The following is a 25,535-nucleotide window of genomic DNA, read 5'->3' as shown; positions in this document are numbered from 1 at the left end:
AAAGCAGAGTGTGTAGAGAAGAGCCATGAACCTGAGCTGGGAGTGGGAGGGGCTGAGTTAGTGGGAGAGACTAAAGCAGGGTCCATGCACCTACCATCCAGCATTTCAGCTTCTGCTGGAAAAAAATAACTCCCCAGGGCTTATGATTGCAAAGAAAAGCTTTAAAATGTGACTGGAGAGCAACTGATGCAGTGATATCTGCCTGAGTCTGCAGCCAGCCTGCACCAATTGCTCTGAGAGGGGAGACCTGCCCCATTTATCTCCGTGCTGTCTCAGAAACACAGAGATGGTCATTGAAATATCAGCCTTGTTAACCATTTCACTACTGACCATTTAACAGAGCATCCGTCCAGTGTGCACCTCTCTCCCCTTCCAGGGGCCCAGCTATCCCTCCCACCTTCCCCTTTAATGCTGCTACAATACAGCTCTGTTATCAGCACACAAACGTGTGGCATACTGAAAACATGGGCACAGTGAAAACACACTGGTTTGGATCCAACATCAGAACAAAGAGCAGCAGAGCTGCTGCTGGGGTTCTTCATTCTTTTCTGCATTGATTACAGATCTCTATTCTGTCCTTTAAATGAAGCTGCCACAACCTCTCCTGTTGCCACACTGCAGAGCTGCAGGGACCTGGTTGCAGAATTTTAGGGGTCTCTGGTAAAGAGCACATGGGGTCTACATTAAAAGAGAATAAATCAGTGTAACAATGGGTTGGGGAGACAGGATCACGGCTTACACATCTCTCCAGAGTGTAAGCCCCAGGGAGGGCGAGCTGATTGGGTGTGAGTCGTGGGTGGGAGGGGGTAGGACAGGGATGAAGAGGAAGGCGATGAGATTAAGAAAAGGAAAAGTAGGCTAAATCTCAAGGAAGATTCCCTGAGTGGGGGTGCATCTGGCCAGGGAGCTGTTTCCCCAGGGACGAGGTGGGAGCCCCACTGCCCTGGACAAGGGAGGGATCTGGATGAACTTGTGACAAAGCAGTGACTGAGCCTGGAAGAAGAACCGTGTTAGCCCGATACTGACAAGATTCAATGAATCTGAAAGAGCCAGTCTGGCCCCATGCCCAGCGCCTGCCGTGTCAGAAACGGTCTGTCCTGCAGTGGGGGGCACAGAAGGAAGTCCCTGCAGCCTAGACCCAGGCCTCTCCCAGCAGCGCAAGGCCAGCGAAGGAACACTTGAGCCCTGTGCGGGACCTGTTGAGAAGGAATGAACACGGCCCACCTAACACCATGGTCCACTGGCAGCAGGGCCCAAGCATCATTTTTTCGGGCCCTGTACTAACTTGTAACTCAGCCCCTCCCTCACGCCGCAATCCCTCGTCCCGTACATACAATCTCATGAGCCATGAAAACATTTTGTCCTCATGGTAATGGGGGCTGCAGCCTGGGGCCTCCGCCCTGGTAAAGTGTACCCTCCCCCTCCCCATGTGGGGCCCTGCCTGGCCCCAGAGCAGCTCTGCAGGACAAGCCTGGCCTGGCCTGATTGTTCCGTGTCTCTGTTCTGGCAGCTGGTGGCTCTGATGGGTGGGTGAGGCAGTAAAGGAGGAGCCGGGGTAGCCCCAGGAGTTTGGTAGGGGGAGAACCAGGCAGAGCCCTGGGGAATGTGGGAGAGGTTGCACTCCACATTGGCGGAGGGCTTCGCAGGAGCTAGCTGGAATGGGATTTGCTGTGGCCCAGTTGTTTCTCTTTCCCTCCTGGGGCTGTGCTGTTCTCTACCTCACGCCCCACTCACTCCTAGCTCTTTTCCTGCCTCTAGGCTGCCTGCAGGGCCTGTGGAGAGGCTGCTGGCTGCTGCCTGGGACAGCAAAGCAGAGAAGCCGGTTTGGGCAGAGAAGGCCCAGAAGGCTGGTTACTAATTACCTCTGACAGCAGGTGGGAGAGGCTGGGGCTCGCTGCTGATTGGGCATGAGGGTTAAAGTCTCAGGAGTGGATTTCAGGCAGAGAGTTTCAGAAGGGAGTGTCTGCAGTTACTCAGGAAGAGTCCTGCAGCCTGAAGAGAGGTGGCTGCAGGCCGGGCTCTGAGCCTGGCCTGGCCTCCTGCGGCTGACCGGCACAGGCGTGGGCACTGCACACTGAGAGAGCCATGTGCACGTACCCAAGGGCGAGCAATGGGGCAGAAGTTCCAAGGCGGGAGCTCCGGCTCCTCAGCTGGGAATATGAGGACTGCAGTGCTCTGAAGAGAGAGGACATGGCGGAGGTGGACAAACTCTATAGAGACCACGGCTGGAATGACAAATACAGAGCAGAGGGGCAGTATGTGGACGTCCGCTCACTGAACAGAGAATCTGGGCCTTATGGGAAAGGTGAAAGCCATGGGAGAGCAGATGGGGCCTACAGGGATTATAGAAAGGGAGAAAGTCAGTATATGGACCGTAGGAGAGTGGATCGTGATTGTGGGGATTCCAGAAAGGTAATAAACCAGTATAGGGATGAGGAAGACTATGGGGATCACAAGAAAGGAGTTATTCGGTACATGGACTATAGGCGAGCAGATGAGGACTATGAGAATTACAGGAAAGATGATACTAAGTACATGGACCGTAGGAGAGCAGCTGAGGCTTATAGGAAGACAGATAGCCGATATAAAGAGGATGAAGACTATGGGGGTAATAGGAAGGGAGATATTCAGTATATGGACCACAGGAGACCAGATGGGGACAGAGATAGGAAGGCAGAAAGACAATATAGAGAGGATGTAGACGGGGGGTGTTATTGGAAGTTGAAAGGCCCGAATATGGGCCACGGGAATTTAGACCAGGACTCCAAGTTCTGTAGGAAACCCAAGAGCCGTGTTATGGATCATAGGAATCTGGCTGGAGTCGGTGAAAATTGTGAGGTGTCTGAGACCTGGTCCTCAGGGTATGGGAGCACGGATCTGGTCCCAGGTAGCTGGAGCAGAGAGCCTGGGGTTTGGGATGTGGAATACAGCGGCTTTGGGGAGCCAGAGAAAGTGGCCACAAAGCACAGGCAGCTGGATCTGGATCATTTGGGAGACGGATACTCAAGGAAACGTATGGGGCATTCGGACTGGAGCCAGCTCTGGGAGCACGAAGCTGAAAAAGCAAGTGGTACAGACTCCTGGCAGCGGAACAGCTGTTACAGGCGGACAGCCCCAAGCGCCCTGAGGCACTGCGAGTTTGTACGGACCAGGAAGGAAAAGCAAGGTACCAAACAAAATTGGTTGGGAATTAGCTTGGGACACTGTGTAAGGGATTTTTGCACTCCTCATCCGAACAGCAGAGCTACCAGTGAGACTAGCCACCTGCCACGAGGAATAGTGGTACGTTGCACAGCAGATGGGAAAGTGAGAAAAGCTATGAATGAATCAGATTTTCAAAGTTAGCTCTTTACAGATGTTAAATAACGTCCCGCAGGGTCCGAGTCATTGCCCCACTTCAGAGATGGGGAAGTGGAGGTAGAGAGAGGAAGGGACTTTCCCCATGTTCAGAGCTAGGAGTCCTGGCTCCCAGCCCTCTGCACGGATTGCTAGCCCACACATGCCCCTCAGCACTTCTGCTTTTCATTTTTTGGTAGGTCACAAGCTGTGACCCTTCTTTGTCCATCCTCGTTAGCCTCTGACTGATTCCTGGTGGGTTCGGCTGGTGGTGACTCGTGACGCACGGAGGGTATTTAGTTCGACAATTTTCCATTTCTGTAGTGCTTCACCCTGGTCCCCAGTGGTGCTTCAGTAACTGTATCTAGGACCTACTTCCCCACTTCTGTCATGCAGCCCTCGCTGGGTGGAACATGACCGCTGTTTAACAGCAGCTCACCTCTCAGCAGTGCTATACAATCGTTTGAGACAGGAAGTGAAGGAGGATCTGTTTTCACACCGCTGTGCCCCTACCCTGTGCTCTCAGAGTCTGAAGTTGCTCTGAACTGAGCAGCAGCCTGGGAGCTGTCACGGCTGGAGGCTGCCGCCAGCTATGAAATCCCTTCTCTGGAGGCAGGCTCTGGTGCTGGCATTCCTGAGCTCAGAGTTGCTTGGACACTGGCGTCGCAGGAACTTGTGCCTACCCTGCAGTGGGGGAAGGGAGGCAGATAACAATGGAGTCCTGCTAGGGCAGCGGCACAGTTGACGCCAAGCGGGGAGGAGCTAAGAATGGTGAGGAAAGAAGTAACCCTCAGGGCCTCGGTTGGCAGGACATGGCTCAGCTCTGGAGAATGTGGCCACTGCGCTGGGGAAGGGCCCTGGGGAGGTAGCAGCCCAACGGCGACGGGGCAGGAGTGACAGCAGAGGGCATGGGTGTGTTTACTCCCAGCAGTGTTCGGCTCAGTCTGCGCTGCCGCCTGTGTTGGCGTAACTGATGTTGCTCAGGGGTGTGAATATTCCACCTCTTGTGCAACATGAATGACACCCCAGACGCATTTATGTGCACAGTGCTAAGTCAGCAGGCGAGCGTCTCCCGCCAGCATAGCTTCTGCCGCTCGCAGAGGTGGGTTTTTGTGCCGACAGGACGGCCAGATCTCCCCCGTCAGCACAGAGCGTCTTCACCAGATGCGCTGCAGCGCTGTCTGTGTAGACATACCCTTAGCCAGAGAGGGAGCAGGGGACGCTCGTGGGCACTGGCAAGCGAACGGTGTCAGGCCTGGACAGCTGACCTGCGAGGCTCATGTGGACTGCGTGTCAGACAGGAGAGTGGTAACAAGGCGCAAGCCTCGCCTGCACTAATTAATACCTGCACTGGTGCTGAATTAGGCCTTTGATTTTGTCCTAGTGTAGACAAATCCCTGGGAAGCAGGAACAGCGGAGAGAGACCAAGGCGTGAGATGTATTTTGGCAGCAAAGGGGGAATGAGTTTGCAAGGGGCTGGGTGTGCTGCTGATGGTGCTCATCCCAGGGGAGGAGGAATGTGGCTGGAGCCTGGCTTGTAGCAGCGTTCACACGGGGACCCTCTTCTGGCTGAAATTCCATTGCCCTGTATCCCCCTCCTACCCGTCCTGAGGACGGCGTTACCTACTGCTGGGCCGTTCCCTGCTACAGGACATGCAGCTTTGCTAGTGCCTCTGCTGCCCGCTCAGATTCCAGCCCCCTGCTGAAAAGCTCCTCAGCACCTGCCTGCTTTCCCCAAACCCTCCCAACGCATCTTGCTGGTCATCAGCAGCTGCCTATCCCCTGGACTCCTTCCTCTCTATTCTTCCTCTAAGCTCACAGCAGGCCCCTCACTGCTGTCTGGGCTTCTGACGATGGGCTAGTTCCCTGTAAACTTCCTCTTCCTCCCTCTTTTCAGGGGCAGTCGGTGAGGTTCCCAGTCTCTTCCTTCTGGGGTGGGTTTTCTGCCCCCTCCCCACCATTCTCAACGGGGTGGGTCATGAATTATTCTAGCCGGTGATCCTGGCACTCTTTACACTCCCTGCTCTTTGGGCCCCTGACAACAGAAGCCTGTCCACTACAGCCTGGCTGCCCAGCCCAGTTGGGGGTCCTCTCCCAGGGCTTTCTCCCTCTGTGGGAAGGGGAGTCGCTTCTTGTCTCTCAGTCCCTGTCTCCCTTGAGTTGGCCCCACTCCCAACACTGCTACTTTCTCCTGCGGCTGCCATCGTGTGTTCTGGAGGAGCCGGGAGCCCTTATGGTTGTGAAGCAAACACTCAAGGCATGACCTGAGTGGAGCTGATTCAGTTTTGCCTGCTGGAGTTAGCAGACAGTTTGACATAGTAGCAGCTACCCCATCCATCTCTATTGGGGGGTGTCACCAATCGGTTGGGCTCCCACCCACCAGACTGATGCCAGAGGAATCCAAGCCTCTGGACCCCAGGTGTATTTAAGCTTCCCTGGGTCTCGGCAGGCGGCAGCACTGCTTCCTCCCTTGGCCTCTCTGGCACGTCCTATTCACTGACATGGAAATGGAGCCCCTCAGCTAGCTGCCTTAGGCCCCAGTCTCAGTGCTGGCCCCCAAAGATATCCCAGATAGTTTAAACACACCCTCTTCCAGAGTCCCATTGAAGGAGTGAGCCTTCTGGATTACATTTTAACTCCCTCAGGGGCCTCACAGTGGTTGTGTAGCATATAACACAGGCACTTCACTCAGAAGCCTAACAAATTATTGCTCTGTAATAATATGACAAATACACAGATCCAAACAAAATAATAAACCCTATCTGCAATTCCCTGCCTCAGTTTCCTCACCATTCAAGGTCTGTCTTTGGGCTTGGGTTACCCAGGTTTGTCTGTTGCAGTGCATGGCTTGGGTTCTGTTTGATAACTTTCCACTCCTCCCTTTGAGAGGTAAGGTAAAACTGATTTCCCCTAGCATGCAGTTACTCTTTAGCATAACTGTTGACTGGCAGTTAAAAGCAAGTACTGGGCAAGATTGTCACCACCCACTGACTGTGGTGGAGACACTCACAGAGCAGCACTCATGATATGGTAGGTTTCATAGCAACAGTCACAATAACTCAGATAATTAATGATGATAATTTAAATGTCAGCACAGTTAACTATTTCAATGCACTAAAGGGAGGGAGGATTATATCAGTCTGCTGCGAGTGATGGCTCAGTGTAATGTCATGTGACGGTGGTGTGGAAGAGATACTGGTCTGACCCATAGAGCCAGGGGGCAGCTGAACTCCACAAAGAGGGAATCCAGTCTGCTAAAGAACCTATCTTGCAGAGCCCAGCAGGGGAGCCAAGCCCCAGGAGTTGAGCAAAGCCTCTAAACTTATCAAAAAGAAGGTTCAGAGGGGACGTGATCACTAGGCCCTGATGCTTGGAAGAGAGATCTTAGAGTGGGGGGCTTTTCAACCTTCCTGACAAAGGCATAACAAGATGCAATGTCTGGAAGTTGAAATTTTGCTGTGAGCGTGAAAGAACAGAGGCACAGCTTATGAGGGAGAAGGTGCACTCATCATTGTTGGAGTCTTTAAAGCAAGATTAGATTTTTTTTTTTTAAGATAAAAATTCTACGGCTTGTGTGTTGTGTTGGGTCAGAGGGGTCAGCCTGGCCTTGGAGTTTGTGAATCTGTGAATCTCCCTGTTAATTCCATTCCTTGATGTCTACAGAGAGAACAGGCGCTCTGCTTTCTCCTCAAATACTTGCAGCTCTGAGTTATGATGATGACTATCATAGAAATGTTGAGCTGGGGGATACCTCGAGAAGTCATCAAGTCCAGCCCCCTGCTCTGAAGCAGGCCCAAGTAAACTCAGCCTATCGCTGACAAGTGTTTGTCCAACCTTTTCTTAGAAATTCCAGTGATGTGAATTCCACAGCCTCCCTTGGGAAGCCTGTCTAGAACGTAACTACCGTTAGAGTTTGAAAGCTTTTCCTAGTAGCTAACTTCAATCTCCCTTGCTGCAGATTAAGCCCATTACTTCTTGTCCTGAGAACAATCGATCACAGTTCTCGTATTTGAAGACTGTTATCACATTCCCCCCTCACTCTTCTTTTTGCAAAACTAAACATGCCCAGTCTTTTTACCCTTTCCTCATAAAAGGTTTAGAAAATCAGACCTATCATTTTTGTTGCTCTCCTCGGGACACCCTTCAATTTGTCCACATCTTTTCTAAAGTGTGGGGCCTAGGATTGGACACAGGACTCCAGCTGAGGCTTCATCAGTGCAGAGTAGAGCGGGACAGTTATCTCCTGTGTCTTATGTATGACACTCCTGTTAATACACCCTAAAATGATATTAGCCTTTTTCACAACTGCATCATATTGTTGGCACATATTCAATTTGTGATCCACTATAACCCCTAGATCCTTTTCAGCAGTGCTACCACCTCGCCAGTTATTCCCCATTTTTGGTTGGGCATTTGATTTTTCCTTCCTGAGTGAAATGCTGTGTGCTTGTCCTTATTGAATTTCATCTTGTCGACTGTAGGACCAATTTGTCAAACCCTCCAGTTTTAATCCTGTCCTACAGAGTGCATGCAGCCCTGCCCAGGTTGGCGTCATCTGCAGATTTTATAAGCAAACTCTCCACCCCATTACCCAAATAATTCATTGAAAATATTGAATAGTAACTGACCCAGGATTGACCCCTGTGGCACCTCACTGAATACATGCTCCCAGTTGAACACTGAACCATTGATAAGTACTCTTTGGGTATGGTCTTTTAAGCGGTTGTTCACCCACTTTATGGTAATTTAATCTCGCTAGACCACATTTCCCTAGTTTGCTTATGAGCATGTCATGTGGGACTGTCAAATGCCATGCTGAAATCAAGAAATATCACATCTACTGCGTCCCTCTATTTGTTGGGCCAATAACTGTCTAAGATGGACATTAGGTTGGTGTGGCATGATTTGTTCTTGACAAGTCCACGTTGGCTATTCCTTATAACCCTCTTACCCTCTAGGGCTTACAAAGCGATTCTTTAACAACAATCATTATTATAAACTATAATGAAATATCATTGGTCATGTCTTTAGCTGGTTACCTGTAGGGGTCAGGAAGGAGTTTTTTCCCCTGATGCATGCACGCTGTTCTCCCCACTGCCCTGCCTTCATCTGAAGCACCAGAGGTTGACCACAGCCAGAAACAGGACCCAGAATGGGGTGGATCACTGCTGTGGCATGGTACAAATACTCCTTTTTCTTAGGTGGTTGGCTGGTGTGGCTTGCTCACATGCTCAGGGTCAAGCTGATTGCTGGATTTGAGTTTGGCAAAGAATTTTTACCCAGGTCAGACTGGCAGGCCTCTTGAAAGGTTTTCGCCTTCCTCTGCAGCATGCGCATGGATTGCCTGCTATCTGGGCATATTTCATCTAATCAGTGCCCTGCCATCGCAAGAGCCTTGGGCACTGGCATTACCTTGGTCTCTCCTGTTCTCTGCCGGTGGCACATAACAGTTTAGTCTCCTGAGGACTGAAACGCTTTAATTAAAGTCTTTGGGATTAATAAAAGGGTATCTGGGTGAAAATTAATTGCTAGTGATATATGGGAAATCAGACTAGATGATCTAATGGTCCCTTCTGCCCTTATATGCCTTAAATCTGTGAAACCCCACTGCAGGGCAGCCAAGCCCACAGCTTCTAGTAAAGCATCCATGCCTCTGGAGCATAGCACACACGCAACATCTGTACTGTTCACCAAGTGGTGTCTTGGTCTAGCATCTCGAATGGACGGAGACCCTGGTGTTTTATTCCAGTTTGACTCCTGCCTCCTTCCAGCGTGACACTGTCTTTCTTGAATGGGGAATTGAGACATGCAAGGTGGCAATGTTCCCCATACATCTATCTATAATCTGGCTCTCCCTCTTACCCACGCACACCCACCACGAGGAGTGTTGTTTGGTTTGCAGAACCAAAGCTGCTGGCTCCATTACATACAACAGATTAGCCCCTTGGCCACATGGCAAGTAGTCACACCTTCTGCAGTAAATTGTGACTCACTCCCTGTGCAAACAGCAGGGCCTTCTCCCTCTATCTGGCTGCTGACTCAAGGGCTGCAGTTCTCCAAGAACTGAGCTCACCCTTCTGGTTTATCTCCCATCTCTTAGTCACTGGATGCTGGCTCATGACCACCTCAGACCAAAGCTGCCTTTAACATGGCCCTTCTCTGCTGTCACTGCCTCACCAGCTAGTCCTTGGAACAGCAACTTTTTTAAATTCCAGAGCTGGCAGGCACCTGTTGGGGCCCATCTCGTCCTTGTCGCAGGAGACACTGGAGTATAGTTCTGTACTGTGCTGTTTGCTAGTGCTTAATCTAGCTGTACTATCCCTAGTGGTCGGGTTTCCACCCCATCCTGTGGGAGCTTGTGCCCCAACCAGCTCCATCCCCTGCCTGGCACAGAGTTTATCCTAATACTCGGCCTGATGTTTCTTTCTCCACCTCCTTCTTAATTTACATCCCTGGGATCTGTAGCCTGGAATAACTCCTCCCTTCCCAGTGTTCACATGCCAGATATTTGCAGCCTGTTATTTCCCTCCCTACTCATCGCTTGGCCAGGCTGTACTGCATGAATGGGGCTGGATTCACCCCACAAATTATGGGTGTAATGCCCATTGGCTTCAGAGGGAATTGGGGATTTGTACTTACTGAGCCAGGACTGAACAATGCTGAGCTCTTCTGAGCTTTCCTTCTGCCCCTGACTATTGGTGCTGTTCTTGGAACTCCCTCCTGTCTGTCTGTCCGTCCGTCCGTCCATCTGCCTTATTTACTTTTTCCAGACCAGTCATGATCTTATAAACCTATCATGTCCCCCCTTAGTCCATCTCCTTTCCAAACTGAAAAGTCCTGGTCTTATTAATCTTTCCTCATATGGAAACTGTTCCATGCCCCTAATAATTTTTGTTACCCTTTTCTGTGTCTTTTCCAATACCAATATATCTTTTTTAGATGGGGAGACCAGATCTGCAGGCAGTATTCAAGGTGTGGGCGTACCATGGATTTATAAAGAGGCAATACGATAGAAAATATCTTATTATCTGTCCCTTTCCTAATGATTCCCAGCAGTCTATCTTTTTTGACTGCCACTGCACATACAGTGGATGTTTTCAGAGAACTATCCACAATGACTCCAAAATCTTTCTCGGGTAACATCTAATTTAGACCCTGTAATTTTATATGTATAATTGGGATTATGTTTTCCACTGTGCCTGATTTTAATAGAATCACAGAAGATTAGGGTTGGAAGGGACTGCAGGAGATCACCTATTCCAACTCCCTGCTCAAAGCATGGCCAACCCCCAACTAAATCATCAAAATGCTGTGTGGCATGAACTGGGCTGCTTCATGATTCACTGGGGAAGGAGGTGGAGCCATAGGAGGCATAGACCACCCGGAACTGCTATCCCAGCTTTCCCCCACCCAAACTAGCCACCGTTGTTAGCAGGGATTCATCCCCATTGATGTGAGCCTGAGTGGAAACAGGGTAGCAGGCACCTGCCAGCATTTTTACCACCATCTCCTCTAAGCCTTCCAGAGCACCTCTTGACTGCGAGGGGAATGTAGCAATGGTGGGAAATGTAGGGAAGGCAGATGAGTGGAGGTGAAGCCTTTGACACTGTCCAAAATGAATTTATTCCCAGGATGCTGGCCTGCTTACAGGGGATTATCAGTGTGTCCAGTCACCGGTGCAGAGACGCCGCACACTCACTGTAGTGAGTGGTGTGGAATAGAGTGCCTCGGAACGTTTTTGGCATAACAGGTTTCCGTTGGAAAATCCCATTTCAAAGAAATCCAAATTGTCATGCAATCGTATTGAGTTCTATGGAATTTCCTGAAAAAGGAACGTTCTGAGTTCTGACCCAGAGTCCCTTGTGTTGCAATATGAGGCCTGGTCTGTTATAGGGGCCATAAGCAGCTATTGATGAGGATCATTTCCCTGGTTTTGTTACATATTCAAGCGCCTTTTTCCAGGCCAAGTGCACTGATGATTATTTATAATTTGTTTGTATTACCATAGCGCCTAGGAGCCCCAGTCATGGACCAGGACCCCCCTTGTGCTAGGTGCTGTACAAACACAGAACACAAAGACAGTTCCTGTCCCAAACAGCTTCCAGGCTAAGCATAAGAGGAGATGGATGCAGAGGGAGGAGGGGGTACAAGGACATCATTGGGGACTGAGGTGGGAGTGGTTTCAGCAATGGCAGACGCTGGAGTGGAGAGGGGCTAGAATGGAACTGGAGGAGAGGAATGCCAGACTTTGTGCACGTCTAGCCCTGAATGTTACTGAGAGAAGCCCTCAGAACGGTGGGAGACTATTTAGCTGAGCAGCAATAAAAGCCAAGAGATGTGGAGTGGGAAACTGTGCCTGAAATGCCATCCCATATGATTCCTCAGGCAGAATCCTGCAGAGGGGCCAGGAGGCTCTGAACAGAGCTTGGAAGTGGGAGAAGTCCCAGAGAGATGGAGCCCAGAGGAGGAAATGCCTCTGAATGAGGGACTCTGTCTGGTGCTCAGGAAAGGATGGGGATGCATGCTTTGTGGCTGGATGGCCTGTGCTGCCCCTTTAAGTGAGTGGTGTGGTGAAAGTTGCTGGGATCCAGGAATCTGCCTGGATAAAATGTCTCAGAACCTGCCTGAGAATCCCAGGGGCTGGACTGCTGGCAAGCATCAGGTGGGAGAGAAAATCAGGAAGCAGCTGCCAGGGAAGGGCACAGACAGGGAGGCAGGAGAGCAGGGGCCCATCTGCATCTCACCTGCAGACGCTGTGTGCCTGTGTCCATCTGTTCCGCCTGATCTACCTGGATGGCTGTCTATCCACCTGCCCATTCACTTCAGTGTGCTTTACTGATGTGACAGGCAAAACGTGTGCTGCCAGCGTGTATCAGAGAGCCCTTGGCTCTGTCAGCAGGGAGGATCTGCCCAGGACAAGCGTCACACCGGGTCTGGGTGTGAGCCGCTCTGGCCATGTCTGTGCTGGAGTGCAGTGCTGTGCGGTGCCATCTGTCCCTGTCACCCATGCGTGCGTCTCAGTCCATCCCCCCCTTTGCCTGTGCATGTCTGTCTGTACTGTTCTGCGTAGCCGTGTGTCTGTCCTGCTGTGAAGAGCAAAGGGGAAATGATGGAGACAAAAATGAGCTGCTCTGAGACGCTTGCCTCGCTCCCAGTCGCCTGGGGCCGGAACTCCAGTTCCAGGCTTTGGCACTTGCTGGGCCCATTGTGGCTCCCGGAGTCATTCTCACTCTCAGCTATTCAGATGGAAATTCCTTGCCCCTGGAGAATAGAGGGCAGGCCCTGTTCCCACAGGGAGGGGAGGGGACCGGCCCGGGAGAGGAGCCAGGCGGGTCCAGGCCATGCCCAGCAGCTCCCGAACAGGTAGGGAGTCCTGCAGTGCTTCCTCTCTGGGGTGCTGCTGCTGGGCGCTGCCCCAATCCTCATCCCAAAGGGAGCCGGGAGGAAAGGGGGAGCAAGAGGCCTGTCCTTGGTGGGGGTGTAGAAGCAGGCGGGGAGCTGCACCGGCTCAGGGTGTTCAGAGGCTGGGGCAAGAATAGGGTGCCTTCCCCTGGGGAGGGAAGGCTGAAGGGGCAGGGATCTGCACAGGGCCAGGCTGAATGACGGGGGTGAGGGTGCAGCTCAGCAGGGATTGTTCCCCGAGTCCCATTCTGCACACGGAGGGAGAGCCCAAGTCCCCTGCCTGTTTTCTTTGTGTGCATGCCAGAGGGGGGTTAATTTTCTGTTCCCCTTTGCTTGGAGCTTGGAGTTTCACAGCCGGCATTGCTGAGGTTTGCTGCCACAGCCCATTCAGGATCCCAACCCGGACCCTGCTCCTAGGGCCTGACCCGCCAGCAGGGCCTGTAAACATCTCCAATCTCCCAGTGTCGGCAGGGTTGGGTGACCGGCCACTAGGCTGCTGGTGTGTTTGAGCGGTGAGCCCAGCTCCTGGGGGTTCAGGGACTGGTCCATTGTGGGGCTGGCAAAGCGAGTTTCCCTGTTGTGCCTTCTGCCCGAGACAGCCGGAAACGTGAACACTTGGCCATTCGTGGCCTTCAGCGTTTACCCTCCCCAGCCTGCGGCCTCCGTCTGGAGGTGAGCTCAGTGCAGAGGGGAGGTGCTCTCCGGGGCAGGGGCTCTGACTGTTCCTCTCCATGCAGCACTGTGGAATGAGATCCCAGCGGTCCCGTAATGTGGGTGCTGGAGCACTCGGGGTGGCCAGTGGGGTCAGATCTGGAGCCCTCCGGATTCATGGACGTGGGGCAGCACATGCCACGTGCTCCGGTCTGCCCTGGCAGGACGTGGCTGCTGGCGGGGCCCTCCAGCAGGAAGGGCTCCTGTGCTGGCTGTACAGGCAGAGTGGTTCAGCTGTCTTAGGGTTCGGGGAGATGGTGGGTTCAGGCAGTGCGTAGGCCTTGTTCATGTCACAGCGCCCACGGAGGATGCAGACGTCTGTGGGGCCGGCCCATCGGCTGTAAGTCCCTGGAACTGACCCTGTTTGTTTCTTTCAGAAATGACCCTCCTTTCCTCTCAGGCGGCATCCCTGGAGGGACCATCTGGCGCCGCTGCCACCGAGAAGCAAAGGATGCTGGAGAAGAGGTCGAAGGTCATCGAGGAACTCCTTCAGACAGAACGGGATTACATCCGAGACCTCGAGATGTGTGTGGAGCGGGTCATGGTCCCTCTGCAGCAGGCACAGGTGGGAAGGCGGGAGGGCGGAGGAACAGCCAGGCAGGATCAGATCAGGGCCGCTCGGTCTGGTTCCTGTCTCTGGCAGCGGCTGCTGCTGGCTGGGTCAGTGCGAGGAGTCCCTAGAGGCAGCTGCTCATGGGGGAGGTTTCTCTCAAACTGTGTCATTTCGTGCAGTGGTTTTCAACCTTTTTAATTTGCAGTCCCGTAAAAAATTTCGAATGGCGGTGAGGACCCCTTTGGAAATCTTAGACATAGACCTCAGGGTGTCCGCAGACCACGGACCCTCCGGCTGAAAACTGCTGATTTGGCATTTGGTTTAATTGTTGTTTTGGCCTATGTGACGCTGACCATTATCACTATCCATAGAAATGTCCAGTCTTTACGTCATGCATCTTGTGGCAGTGAGTTCCACAGTTTAATTGTCAGTGGGGTAAAAACGTGTTTCCTTTGATCTGTTTGAAATCTGGTGGCATGAGAGATGGTCAGGGTTAGTGGAGCAGGACAAGAGCCAGTGGGAGGGTGGGTGGGGCAGGGATTTTGGGTGCAGTCCCTTGGGGAGGGGATTCCATTGCTAGGTGTAGTGCTGGGCGGGGCAGTGCATGAGGTCACAGGAGGGGGCAGTGGGTGAGGTTGCTCCTATTGGGCTCCAGGAGGTGGGTGGGCTTGTGCTACAGGCCCCTCCCCCAGCCTAAGGGGAGGAGCCACTGAGCCCTGGACTCAACTAATTACAGGGAGGGTCTGGGGGTCAAAGGGTCAAACGCAGGGACCCTGAAGGGGATGCTGTGGGGATGGCAGGCCTGCCTGGGGGGAGGTGGGGGCAGGGAGTGTGTGGTTGAAGTGGCTGTGGGGGTGGGGAGGGAAGGGAAGGGAGAAGGGGCGGTGTGGGGGAGCAGGGTGTGCATGAGTGAGGTCACTGGGTGGGGGCAGGGGGCGAGTGCATGAGTTTGCCAGGGGAATTGAGGGAGTGAATTGGTCGAGTTCCTGTGCAGGATGGGGAGTGTGTGAGTGAGATTGCTGGGGTGTGTGTGTGTGCAAGGAACAGGTTGCTGGGCGGTGGGACGGGTGGGAAGTGAAGGTTGCTGGGGGGGGGGGGGGTGCCAGGCAGGTTGCTGGGGGTGGATGGGGATGCAGGCAGGTTGCTGGAGGGGGGGGGGGGGGTGTGCCAGGCAGGTTGCTGGAGGGGGGTACCAGGCAGATTGTTGTGGGGGATGGGGATGCGAGGAGTAGGTTGCTGGGGGGTGAGGGGGTTGGGGGTATGAGGTAGAGGTTGCTGGGGGCGATGGGGGTGCCAGGCTGGTTGCTGGGGACGATGGGGTGCATGGGTGGGGTGATGGGAGGGTCTGAGGGGGCCTGGATGAGGTCGCTGCGGGGCCAGGCTGTGTGTGTTTCTCCCACCTGGATGTCTCCCTTCCCGTCTCTGCAGGCGCGGGCCGTGGACTTTGAGGGGCTCTTTGGGAACATTCACGCCGTGATCAGCTTCTCCAAGCAGCTGCTGGGTGCCCTGGAGGCCGGGGATGCCATTGGTACGGATTCTGTTACTGCTTCTCCCCAGACAGGCCAGGCCTGGCCCTCGGGGGTGGGCTGGAGGCAGCTCTTCTCATGGTAAGGTGGGTCTCAGCTCACCCGCTGCCTCCGCCCCCTGGGCCAGGCCGCCAGGGGCCCTGCTGACTGTTCGTCAAGGCTTTGTCCGGCACTTGGTGACTCCAGAAAGGAGGCTTCCCCTGGGAGATTGCCCCATGGCCTGAGGGGTCTGTGTGCTGGGACATTCGGATCCCTCCAGCCCTCCGGAGGTTCACTGTGTCCTGGGGCTCACTGGAAACTCCCTGGCACACCGCAGGGTTTTCCCACTCTGTTCCCTCCCTCTGTGTTAGAGACGCCCAGGCCACTTTTCTCTCTCTTGCCGCCCGCCCACACCAGGGCCCCTCTTCCCTCCTCCCCCCCCCGGTGGCTGCCCACATCACTCTGCCTCAGTGCTCCGTCTCCCTCCCCTCGCTGGGCTCCGCTGGTTAGCGCATCCCTGGGGTCTCTCCCATTGGGCTCCTCTGGTTTCTCTTGACTAGGGTAAAAGGCATTTGAGGTCGTAGTGAGCATGTTCTAGCTTGTCTGAAATCCCCTCACATCAGCTCGCCCACCCAGCGCATGCTAACGAGCAGCTTGCCTCATCAGAACACCCTCCCGGATACCTTCTCACAGCCACCTCTCTGCCTACTCGAGGCAAACCCTCCGCGGCTGCTCAGTTCCCCTGCTTTCCTCTCCCCACGTGCACAGTGTGTTCCCAGATATGTGTGGAAACCCTGTCCAAACCCACACGCCATTTACCCTCCTTCAGTCTCTCCTCAGCGCTCGGCAGCGCCGCGCTGCCTGCGGAGCACAGCCAGCGATAAAAGCTAGGCAGGCGGGAGCTGAGACAGCTGCCCTCTGTGCAGAGCGAACGTGTCTCCCTGCCCACGCCCATCTGTCTGGTGCTGTGTCTGTAACCTAGCCTGTGGGCTCTGGGGCAGGGACTGTCTTTCGGTGCCGGGCAGTCGGGCGCTGCCCTGATACACATAGTAAGTAATGAGTTGGCCCATGGAGCTCAGTGCTGGCAGGTGCACAGGGACGGCAGCGGTTGTGTGCTGCAGTAAGGCTGATGAGAAGTAACCCGAGGGCTCTGATATTGCTGTCCTCTCAGGCAGTGTGGGTGCAGGGCAGGACAGCTCGGGCATCTTGCCAGGACCTAGACAGAGACTGGGAAGGCAGCAAGGCACCAGAGCTTCTTGGAGTCAGGGTGGGCTAGGAGCCACTGAGCAGCCTTTGGTCATTCTCCCCAGGGCCAGCATTCCTGATGCACCAGGCAGGCCTGGAGGATGTGTACAAGGTATATTGCCAGAACCACGATGAGGCCATTGCACTGCTGGAGGCTTATGAGAAGGACGAGAAGATCCAGAAACACCTGCTGGACTCCCTGGAGAGCCTCAGGTGAGAGCCTTCCCCATTCTGCATCCTGGCCATGAGCCTGAGCCACCTCCTGCCCCTCTCTGCCCCTCCGCCTGAGCACTGCTGAGACAGGAGCCTGCCTTCCTGCCCCTTCCGCAGACTCTCCCTCTCCCCCCGTAAGAAGACACGTGACTGTCCTGGTGCCTCTCAGGTCTTAGCAGACGAGAAGAGAACAGTAGGAAAGGGCCCCTGGCCTGAATGCCTCATCCCCCCCACCCCGGCAGGATCCCAGCAATGCAGGGCAAGAACCACCGAGGTAGAGAGAGAGCAGCACAGCTGGGGAGAGGCGTCCTGAGCCCTAGGGCCTGCCCATGATGGTTGGTGGCATAAAGGAGCTGGGCTTCCTGGCCTGCCTGATGTGCTCAGCGGCCTGGCCCAGGGTCACAGAAGGTTAATCCCCCTGAAGCAGCAACTTCAGTGTCTCAGCTCTGGGACAGAGCAGGCAGGTCCCTCGGCAGCCTCACTGCAGGGCAGAGGTGCTGGCTGCTGGATCCCACACCTGAGCGTCCCATTAACTAGCTGCCTTTCTTTGCTTTTCCACGTGCTGCGGCCCTGCAGGAGTCTGTACAGGGAGTGGTAAGTGCTCCTTCCCATTACTCACTGCATGCCTCTGCCCGTCTGTCTCAGCCCTGCCACCCAGCCCCACAACTAACATCCTCCTGCCCTAGGCTGTGTGCTTGCCTGAGGAAACCTAACGGTGCTGCATGGAGCCTGTGAATGCAGAAGCCTGGGGCTGGGTTGTGGGGTCTGGCTGGGCTGTATAGAGGAGGGCAGAGAAAAGGATGGCTATGCAGGGACGTGGCAGAGTCCCTGGGTGCAAGGTAAGGCCAGTGTAGACAGATCAGGGTGAAATTCTTGCACATACAGTGTGGGTTGGGGTCTGGTCTCCGGGGCGCACAGCTGGCAGAGTGGGATGGACTGCGAGGCGGATGGGGCTGTGGGACCAGGGTGGGACTGATGGCAGGCAGGCGGGGGGTAAATGGAAGGTTTGACAGAGCAGCGGCTGGGCAGTTTGGGGCTGGTGTGAGTCTGCAGCAGGTTGGAGAGGGGCGGATGCCTGGTTTGAAGGAGTGCGGCATGTCGGGGGGTTGAGGCTGGGAAGGTGTGAGGACGTCAGGGTGCAGTGAGTTACTGAGGGCCAGGGGCTGTGTGCTGGGGCTGGGGCTGGGGCTGGGGGACGGTGTGGGCACTGCTCTGTGGCTGGACTGAAGTTTGTTTCATCTCCTTCCTCCTGCCTGCCCAGGGGCTGCACAAACTACATCAACCTGGGCTCCTTCCTCATCAAGCCTGTGCAGCGAGTGATGCGGTACCCACTGCTGCTGCTGGAGCTGCTGAGCGCCACGCCTGAGTCGCACCCTGACCGGGCACCGCTCGCCGCGGCGCTCCTCGCAGTCAAAGAGATCAACGTCAACATCAACGAGTACAAACGTCGCAAGGACTTGGGTGAGCCGGCCTGGCAGAGCCGGGCTGGGACGGCAGCCGCAGAGCAGCGGGGCGGGGCACTCGGGGAGGCAGCAGGGGATATGGGGCAGCTGGGCTGGGGAAAGCAGCTGCGGAGGGCCGTCGCGGGGTGACATGGGGCAGGGCTGCGGTGGGGATGTGACAGCAGGGCTAAGGGGCGGGGTGGCCGTGGTGATGCAGTGTGGCGGGGACAGGGATGCAGTGACTGGGTGGGGGAAGCGGGAGGTGTCTGGGGAGATGCAGCACCAGGGCTAGGCGATGAGGATGCAGGGCAGTTGACGTGGTGGCTCTTTGGCTGGCCGGGAGCTCTGACTCCTGCTCCTCCCTCTCCCAGTGCTGAAGTACCGGAAAGGGGACGAGGACAGCCTCATGGAGAAGATCTCCAAGCTCAACTTCCACTCCATCATCAAGAAATCCAACCGGGTCAGCAGCCACCTCAAGCACCTCACAGGCTTCGCCCCCCAGGTAATTCCTGACACGTGACGCCACCCTCACAGCCCCGCCAGGCAGAGGGAGCAGAGGGGGAGGGGTTGGTGCCCCTCTGGCCTTCCCCCCTCCGATAATGCTCAGCATGCAGCTCTGCCTGGTGATCCAGAGCTCAGCACAGACGGGTGCAGGGAGCGGTCGGTGCCCCTGGGCTTCTTGTCGCCCCAGGGTAATGTTTAACGTGCAGCTCTGCCTCCGTATCCAGAGCCTGGCACAGGTGTGGCTAGCGGTCAGTCCCCCTCGTCTCTCCCCTCTGGGTGTCAGTGCCCCTCAGGTCTCTCTCTTCCCTTGGAGGGAGGTGGTGCCCGTGGCCTGGGTCTGCTCTGGGAGCCAAGGGGCACTTGCAGCTCCCAGTGGGCAGGACACCGTAGTGCTGTGTCTGACTCCTTGGAGCCGCTCTCTGTCACAGCTGAAGGATGAGGCCTTTGAGGAGACAGAGAGGAATTTCCGGATGCAGGAGCGGCTGATCAAATCCTTCATCAGGGACCTTTCCCTCTACCTGCAGCATGTGCGGGTGAGTCCAGGCTGCTCTGGGGCTGGCCCGCGCAAGGCAGCCAGGTGCGAGGCCTGGTTCCCTCCTGCTCTATTCCGGAGGGCGGCCCTGGCGAGGCAGCCCTGCTGCGGGGTGACCAGCATTCTTGGGCCCTTGGGAGAGGATCTCCCCCTTCTCCTCGAGGAGGGGTCAAGCTCTGGGAGGTCCCATGCTATGGGGTGAGAGTGGAAGGGATTTGTTGGACTTGTGGGGAGGGGCCCTGTTCTCTGGGGCGGGGGGCTTGTGGGGAGGGGACTGCACAGCCCTCAGGGTGATCGTTGCACTGACTGTTTGTGTCCCTGGCCCCAGGAGTCGGCCTGTGTGAAGGTGCTGGCAGCTGTAAGCATGTGGGACCTATGCATGCAGCAGGGCAGTGGGGATCTGGAGCAGTTCCAGAAAGTGCATCGACTCATCAGCGACCAGCTCTTCTCCAGCTTTGTGAGTGAGCCTCCTCCCTCGCCATGTTCTCTGCTCTCTGCGCTGGGCCGTGCTCTCCGCCGCGCAGGGCTCGGGCTGAATGTGGGTGGGTGGCATATGTCTAAGGGGTGAAAACTGACTGAACAGATTCAACTGTATGTACAGACAATAGATTTCCAAAGGGGGCCGCACCTCTAGTCCAAATTTCCAGAGGGGTCCACATCTGCATTCAAAAATTGTTAGGGGTCTGCAGATGAAAAAGGGTTGGAAACCACTGCTCTGGAGGATGTTAAACATCAGCTACTAAAGTCAAACACTTGTAAATCAGCAGGGCCAGATCACTTGCATCCAAAGGTTGTAAAAGAGTGGCTAGGACCTTGCTGGACTGTTCATGTTGCTTTTCAGTAAGTCCTGGAACGCTGCGGAGGTTCCAGAAGAAAGCAAATGTTATGCCAATATTCTAAAAGGGTAACTGAGATGACCTGGGTAATTACAGGCCTGTAAGCCTGACATTGATCCTGGGCAAGCAAATGGAGTAGCTGATACGGGACTTGATTAACAAAGATGGATAATGTAATTAATGCCAAAAACATGGGGCTATGGAAAAGAGATCCTGCCAAACTAACTTGATGTCTACTTTGATGCGATTATGAGTTTGGTTGATAAAGGTAATAGTGTTGATGTAATATGCTTGGACTTCCGTAAGGCTCGGTACCACACCACATTTTGATAAAAAAACAGGAATGATATAAAATTAACACCTCGCGCATTAAATGGATGAAAAGCTGGCTAACCGATAGGTCTCAGAATATAACTGCAAACGGGGAATCATCACTGAGTACGTGTGTTTCTAGTGGAATCCTGCCAGGATCGTTTTTTGGCCCTATGCAATGTAACATTTTTATTAATGACCTGGAAGAAAATATAAAATCATCCCTGATAAAGTCTATAGATGACAAAACGGTTGGGGGCGTGGTAAGTAATGAAGAGGACAGGTTCTAATCCAGAGTGAGCTGGATCGCTTGATAAACTGGGCAGAAGCAAACAATGTGTGTTTTAATATGGCTAAATCTGAATGTATACATCTAGGAACAACATGCAGGCCATAGTTACAGGATGAGGGACTCTGTCCTGGGAAACAGTGACTCTGAAAAAGGTGGTGGGATTATCAGCTGACCTGAGCTCCCAGTGCAACCCAAAAGAGCAAATGCAAATTTTGGATGCATATACAGGGGAATCTTGCTAAGAGTAGAGAGGTTATTTTACCTCTGTGTTTTGCAATATTGTGACTGCTGCTGGAAACCTGTGTCCAGTTCTGAAGTCCACAATTCAAGAAGGATGTTGATAAATTGGAGAGGATTCATCGAAGAGCCATGAGAATGATTAAAGGTTTAGAAAACCTGCCTTAGAGTGATAGACTCAGGGAGCTGAAGCTATTTAGCTTAGCAAAGGGAAGGTGAGGGGGTGACTTGATCACAGTCCATAAGTACCTACAGGGGGAACAAATATTTGATAATGGGCTTGTCAAGCTAGGAAGGACAGAACTAACGTGATACACTGGCTGGAAGTTGAAGCTCCACACATTCAGACTGGAAATAAGGCGTACATTTTTAGCAATGAGGGTAATTAACCATTGGAGCAATTTACCAATGGTTGTGGTGGATTCTCCATCACTGGCAGTTTGTAAATCAGGATTGGATGTTTTCTAAAAGACCTGCTCTGGGAGTTACGTTGAGGAAGTTCTCTGGTTTGGTCTATCCAGGAGGTCAGACTAGATGATGACAATGATTCCTTCTGGCCTGGAAATCTAGGAACCTCTGATAATCTGGATGGGCACATGAGGCAACCTTAACTCTGAGTTAACAACCTTTTCTGTCAGTGAATTTTCTAGTTTTCTAGTTTTTTTGTAGTTTCTAGGTTTTTTAACCGAAAGACAAACGTTGTTTTGAAGTCAGTAGTCATTTAGGAAGTTTTAGTTGTGTGCATGTGTGGCTGGCCATCACCCTGGCCAGGTGATGATGATAAAAGCTAGCTTTTTGTCAGTAGTGCTCAAGGAGGGAAACATTAGCCTCGTTGTACGGATGAGGAAACTGAGGCACAGAGAGGTGACGTTAGCTGGCCAAAGTCACCCAGCAGGCCAGTGGCCGAGCCAGGCACAGCGCTCAGGTTTTCCAAGTACCAGCCCACTGTTCTCTGCACTTGGTGATTGTGACACTTTTAGTTCTGCTGGCATGTGGCTAATGGTCCTCCTTTGAAATGTTTGGAGTGTGTGTTTGATAACAGGACACGAGTGATTGCGGGAACGATTCATGGTGAGAGTGCTTGGGGGGAGCAGTTAGCGTGAGAGACGGGACGGTTTAGGGTGAGCCCAAAGGTGGTGTGTGGGTTAAACATGAGACACCGCAGGCATGGCCAGGGGATGGCTTAGGCCGACACGCCATGTGACTGGGGTGTTTAGTACAGTGCCACAAGAGAGTGAGCGGGACAAACATGGGGGCCATGGAGGTTGGCTCGAGAGGCAGGACAGTTTAGGGTGGGACACTACAGGGGGCTAAATTAGGCTGCCCCATGGGGTAAGGAGGAGGAGGAACACGTTGGGGTGATGGGGATGAATTGAGGTAAGACGGGGAATCTGATACTGTCAGGGTGGCGTTAGGGTGCGGTACAGCGGGAGGGGACCAGGCTGTGACATTGGGTAGTGATGGGGGCAGTGGTTTAAGCTGAACTGCCGTGGGGGCGATTTGGATGGTGAATTTTGTCTGAGTCGGGAGGTAACTAGGAAGAAAGCGTCAGCGTGAGACACAATGGGTTGATGGAGAGTGATTTAGGGTGAGAAATGAAGGTGGCTCGGAAAGATGGCTTAGGCTGAGAGGCACCAGACGGTGATTTGGGAATAGTGTAGGGTCATACCTGGGACAGAGGAGAACAATGGTCTGCCAGGCTGCCACCAGACAGGAGTGGACGTTGCTGACCAAGGGTACAGGGCTTCAGACCTACCCACAGGTAGTCCTACCCTGGGTGGCTCAGACCTAGCACACAGACCTGTCCTTTGGGCACCACGCGTGTAGCTTGCCATGACTCACTGACAGACCGGGACAAGTCAGGGTGAGCCATGGGGTTGAGTAGGGAGCCCGGCGGAGCTAGCGTAGGGGGAGATGGGGGTGAGGAGTGACCAGGAGGAATGTGATGAAGCTGAGTGAAGGGAAATGTACATTGACCCTCAGTGCACGTTTAGTGTCAGATCATCTCCTGGAGACAGTGAGGACCCCCTTTGCTTGGGACTCTTGCAGCTAGCTAGAGGAAGCCCTAAGGAGCCAGCTGCCCTGGCTGAGAGAGGATGAACCAGGAAGGAAGGGGATGCTCTATCGCCTGCCTCTTGGTCCAATGTCTTCCAGAAAGAGAGGACGGAGCAGCTGGTGATGTCACCGCTGAACCAGCTGCTGAGCATGTTCATGGGGCCGCACAAGCTGGTGCAGAAACGCTTCGACAAGCTGCTGGACTTCCACACCTGCACGGAGCGGGCGGAGAAGCTGAAGGACAAACGGACGCTCGAGGAGCTGCAGTCGGCTCGCAACAACTACGAGGCGCTGAATGCCCAGCTGCTGGACGAGCTGCCCAAGTTCCAGCGCTGCGCCAAGGAGCTGTTTGCCAGCTGTCTGCGGGGCTATGCCAGGGCTCACTGCGACTTCGTGCACCGGGCCCTGCAGGAGCTGAGCCCGTTGCTGTCTGTGAGTTCCCAGAACCCAGCCAGGCCCAGCTCCACCGTCGGGGCGGGGGGCTGATGAGGGTGGGCAGAGCAGGGAGGATGTGGCTGGAGAGGCTCCTGGTTCACTGCAGCCATGGTGCTTCCGTGGCGTTTGTTTCTCGTGTGTCGGGGGAGTTTCTGCTTCCTGAGGCTTGTCCCCCTTGTGTGCGGTGCTGCTGCTGCAGCGTCAGACTCTGGCCTCCCCTCCAGGCTGTGCTTGCAGGCTCCCCCTCTCCATGGGGCTGGGTACTGGCTGTGGCAGAGGCCGGTTTTTAAAAAAGGCTGCAGTGCAAGGTGCTGTCTCAGCAGGCCTGGGGGCTCGACCCTCTCTCTGTCCCCAGAGCAGGGACCGCAGGGCAAGTGGCAGGATAGGCTCCCTCCAGACCCTCGCCCCCTGCCCTGCCTGAGGGACGTCCATGGCTGGCTGAGTCCGTGCCCTGAACACTGGTGCAGATTCTAGACCAGCATCTGGCTTGTCTTCAGCTGTGGCTGTGGCTTGGAGCACCCCTTTGGCTGCTGGGCCCTGCACGATGGCTGGGTTAGCAGAGCTCTGCTGATGGCAGCTTCTGACCCTCTGCTTCTGTTCCAGCTCCTGCGCGTGGCCGGCAGGGAGGGGAACCTCATTGCCATCTTCCAGGAGGAGCATAGCCGAGTTCTCCAGCAGCTCCAGGTCTTCACCTTCTTCCCAGAGTCCCAGGTGGCTGCCAAGAGATCCTTTGAGAGGAGGAGCATGGAGCGCCAGTCTGCCAGGCGGCAGCCGCTCCTGAGCCCAGTGAGTCCTCTCCGCCTTATTTCAGGGGCTTGGTCTGGGGTGTGGGGAGCCAGTGGGGCCCTCTCATGGTGTCTGCTCCCTTCCAGCCCAGCTACATGCTGCAGTCAGATGAGCGCCGAGCTGCCCTCCTGGCCAGGTACCCCCCGGAGAACCTCTTCCAGGCAGACCGCAATTTCAACGCAGCCCAGGACCTGGACGTCTCACTGCTGGAGGGTGACCTGGTGGGCGTCCTCAAGAAGAAGGACCCCATGGGCAGCCAAAACCGCTGGCTGATTGATAATGGAGGTAGGTGGGTCTGTGGCTCCAGCATCATTCCCTGGCGCTGTCGTTGGCCAGGATCCATGAACTACTGACCTTAACCCGCCAGGACCATCAGGCCCCCTCTGCCCTGTCCCCTGTCGGCTCCTCTGTTTTATCACCTGCCCCCTTTGATCCACTCTCCCCGCCCTGGGAGCCTCTTCACGCTGACCCCGACCCTCTCCCTTCTCCGCAGCGACCAAGGGCTTTGTGTACAGCTCCTTCCTGAAGCCCTATAACCCACGCCACAGCCACTCCGATGTCTCCGTGGGCAGCCACTCCTCCAGTGAGTCCGAGCACGGGAGCTCCTCGCCCCACAGCAGCAACACGCTAACCTTCAACCCGGGTGGCATGACCGTGACCTTCACCCAGAAACCGCTGCAGGGCTGTGCCTCTGAAGGGGATCCCGACCGTGCCCTGAGGCCCCCCTCCGAGACAGACGCTCCCTCCCAGCCCCAGGCTGGCGCCTCTGACAGAACAGTTCCTGTGGAATCCCACCAGCAGCCCACCACGACACGCTCCCACCGGCGCTACAGTCGTCCTGAGCCGGGCAGCAGCGCCAGTGCTTGCAGCGGGCACCCTGCTAAAGCAAACCTCAGGCCGGGCCCTTTGCTGGAGGACAGAGACTCCGGGCTGGAGAGTAGCGAGTCTGAGGGCAACCAGGTAAGTCCCTGCTCTCTGCGGGAGGGGTGTGCAGGTTACCCCCTTCCTGGGGGTACTGACTGGGCCAAGGCTGAATCCCCCCCTCCCCTGGAGAAGGAGTGTGCAGACCACAAAGCTTGGTGAGGAAATGAGTTGTCCAGGGTTTCTCTGGGGCTGTACGTCAGAACTAGCCCCTTCTC

General features: G+C 54.7%; 1 protein-coding gene across 4 annotated transcripts in view; it reads left to right on the top strand.

Annotated features, from left to right (window-relative positions):
* The window catches only part of DNMBP (dynamin binding protein), a 56,843-nt gene that overhangs the window by 29,037 nt on the left and 2,271 nt on the right, over positions 1–25,535 (top strand). For 3 of the 4 annotated variants that reach the window (XM_067537115.1, XM_067537113.1, XM_067537114.1), the window contains 12 exons: positions 13,827–14,014; positions 15,431–15,530; positions 16,818–16,965; positions 17,542–17,559; positions 18,227–18,426; positions 18,779–18,909; positions 19,340–19,444; positions 19,772–19,900; positions 23,275–23,607; positions 24,214–24,396; positions 24,483–24,681; positions 24,890–25,356. In XM_067537115.1, the coding sequence (XP_067393216.1) occupies positions 13,827–14,014; positions 15,431–15,530; positions 16,818–16,965; positions 17,542–17,559; positions 18,227–18,426; positions 18,779–18,909; positions 19,340–19,444; positions 19,772–19,900; positions 23,275–23,607; positions 24,214–24,396; positions 24,483–24,681; positions 24,890–25,356 (2,201 nt within the window). Of the gene's footprint in view, positions 1–1,877; positions 3,167–13,826; positions 14,015–15,430; positions 15,531–16,817; positions 16,966–17,541; positions 17,560–18,226; positions 18,427–18,778; positions 18,910–19,339; positions 19,445–19,771; positions 19,901–23,274; positions 23,608–24,213; positions 24,397–24,482; positions 24,682–24,889; positions 25,357–25,535 lie in introns of those variants that run through there. The other variant, XM_067537116.1, reaches the window with a different exon arrangement.

Source organism: Emydura macquarii, unplaced genomic scaffold, assembly GCF_026122565.2.
Source record: "Emydura macquarii macquarii isolate MOO-44397 ecotype Brisbane River unplaced genomic scaffold, CSIRO-AGI_Emac_v2 contig_3692, whole genome shotgun sequence".
NCBI lineage: Eukaryota > Metazoa > Chordata > Testudines > Chelidae > Emydura > Emydura macquarii.
This window is presented reverse-complemented; position numbering and strand designations above follow the sequence as displayed.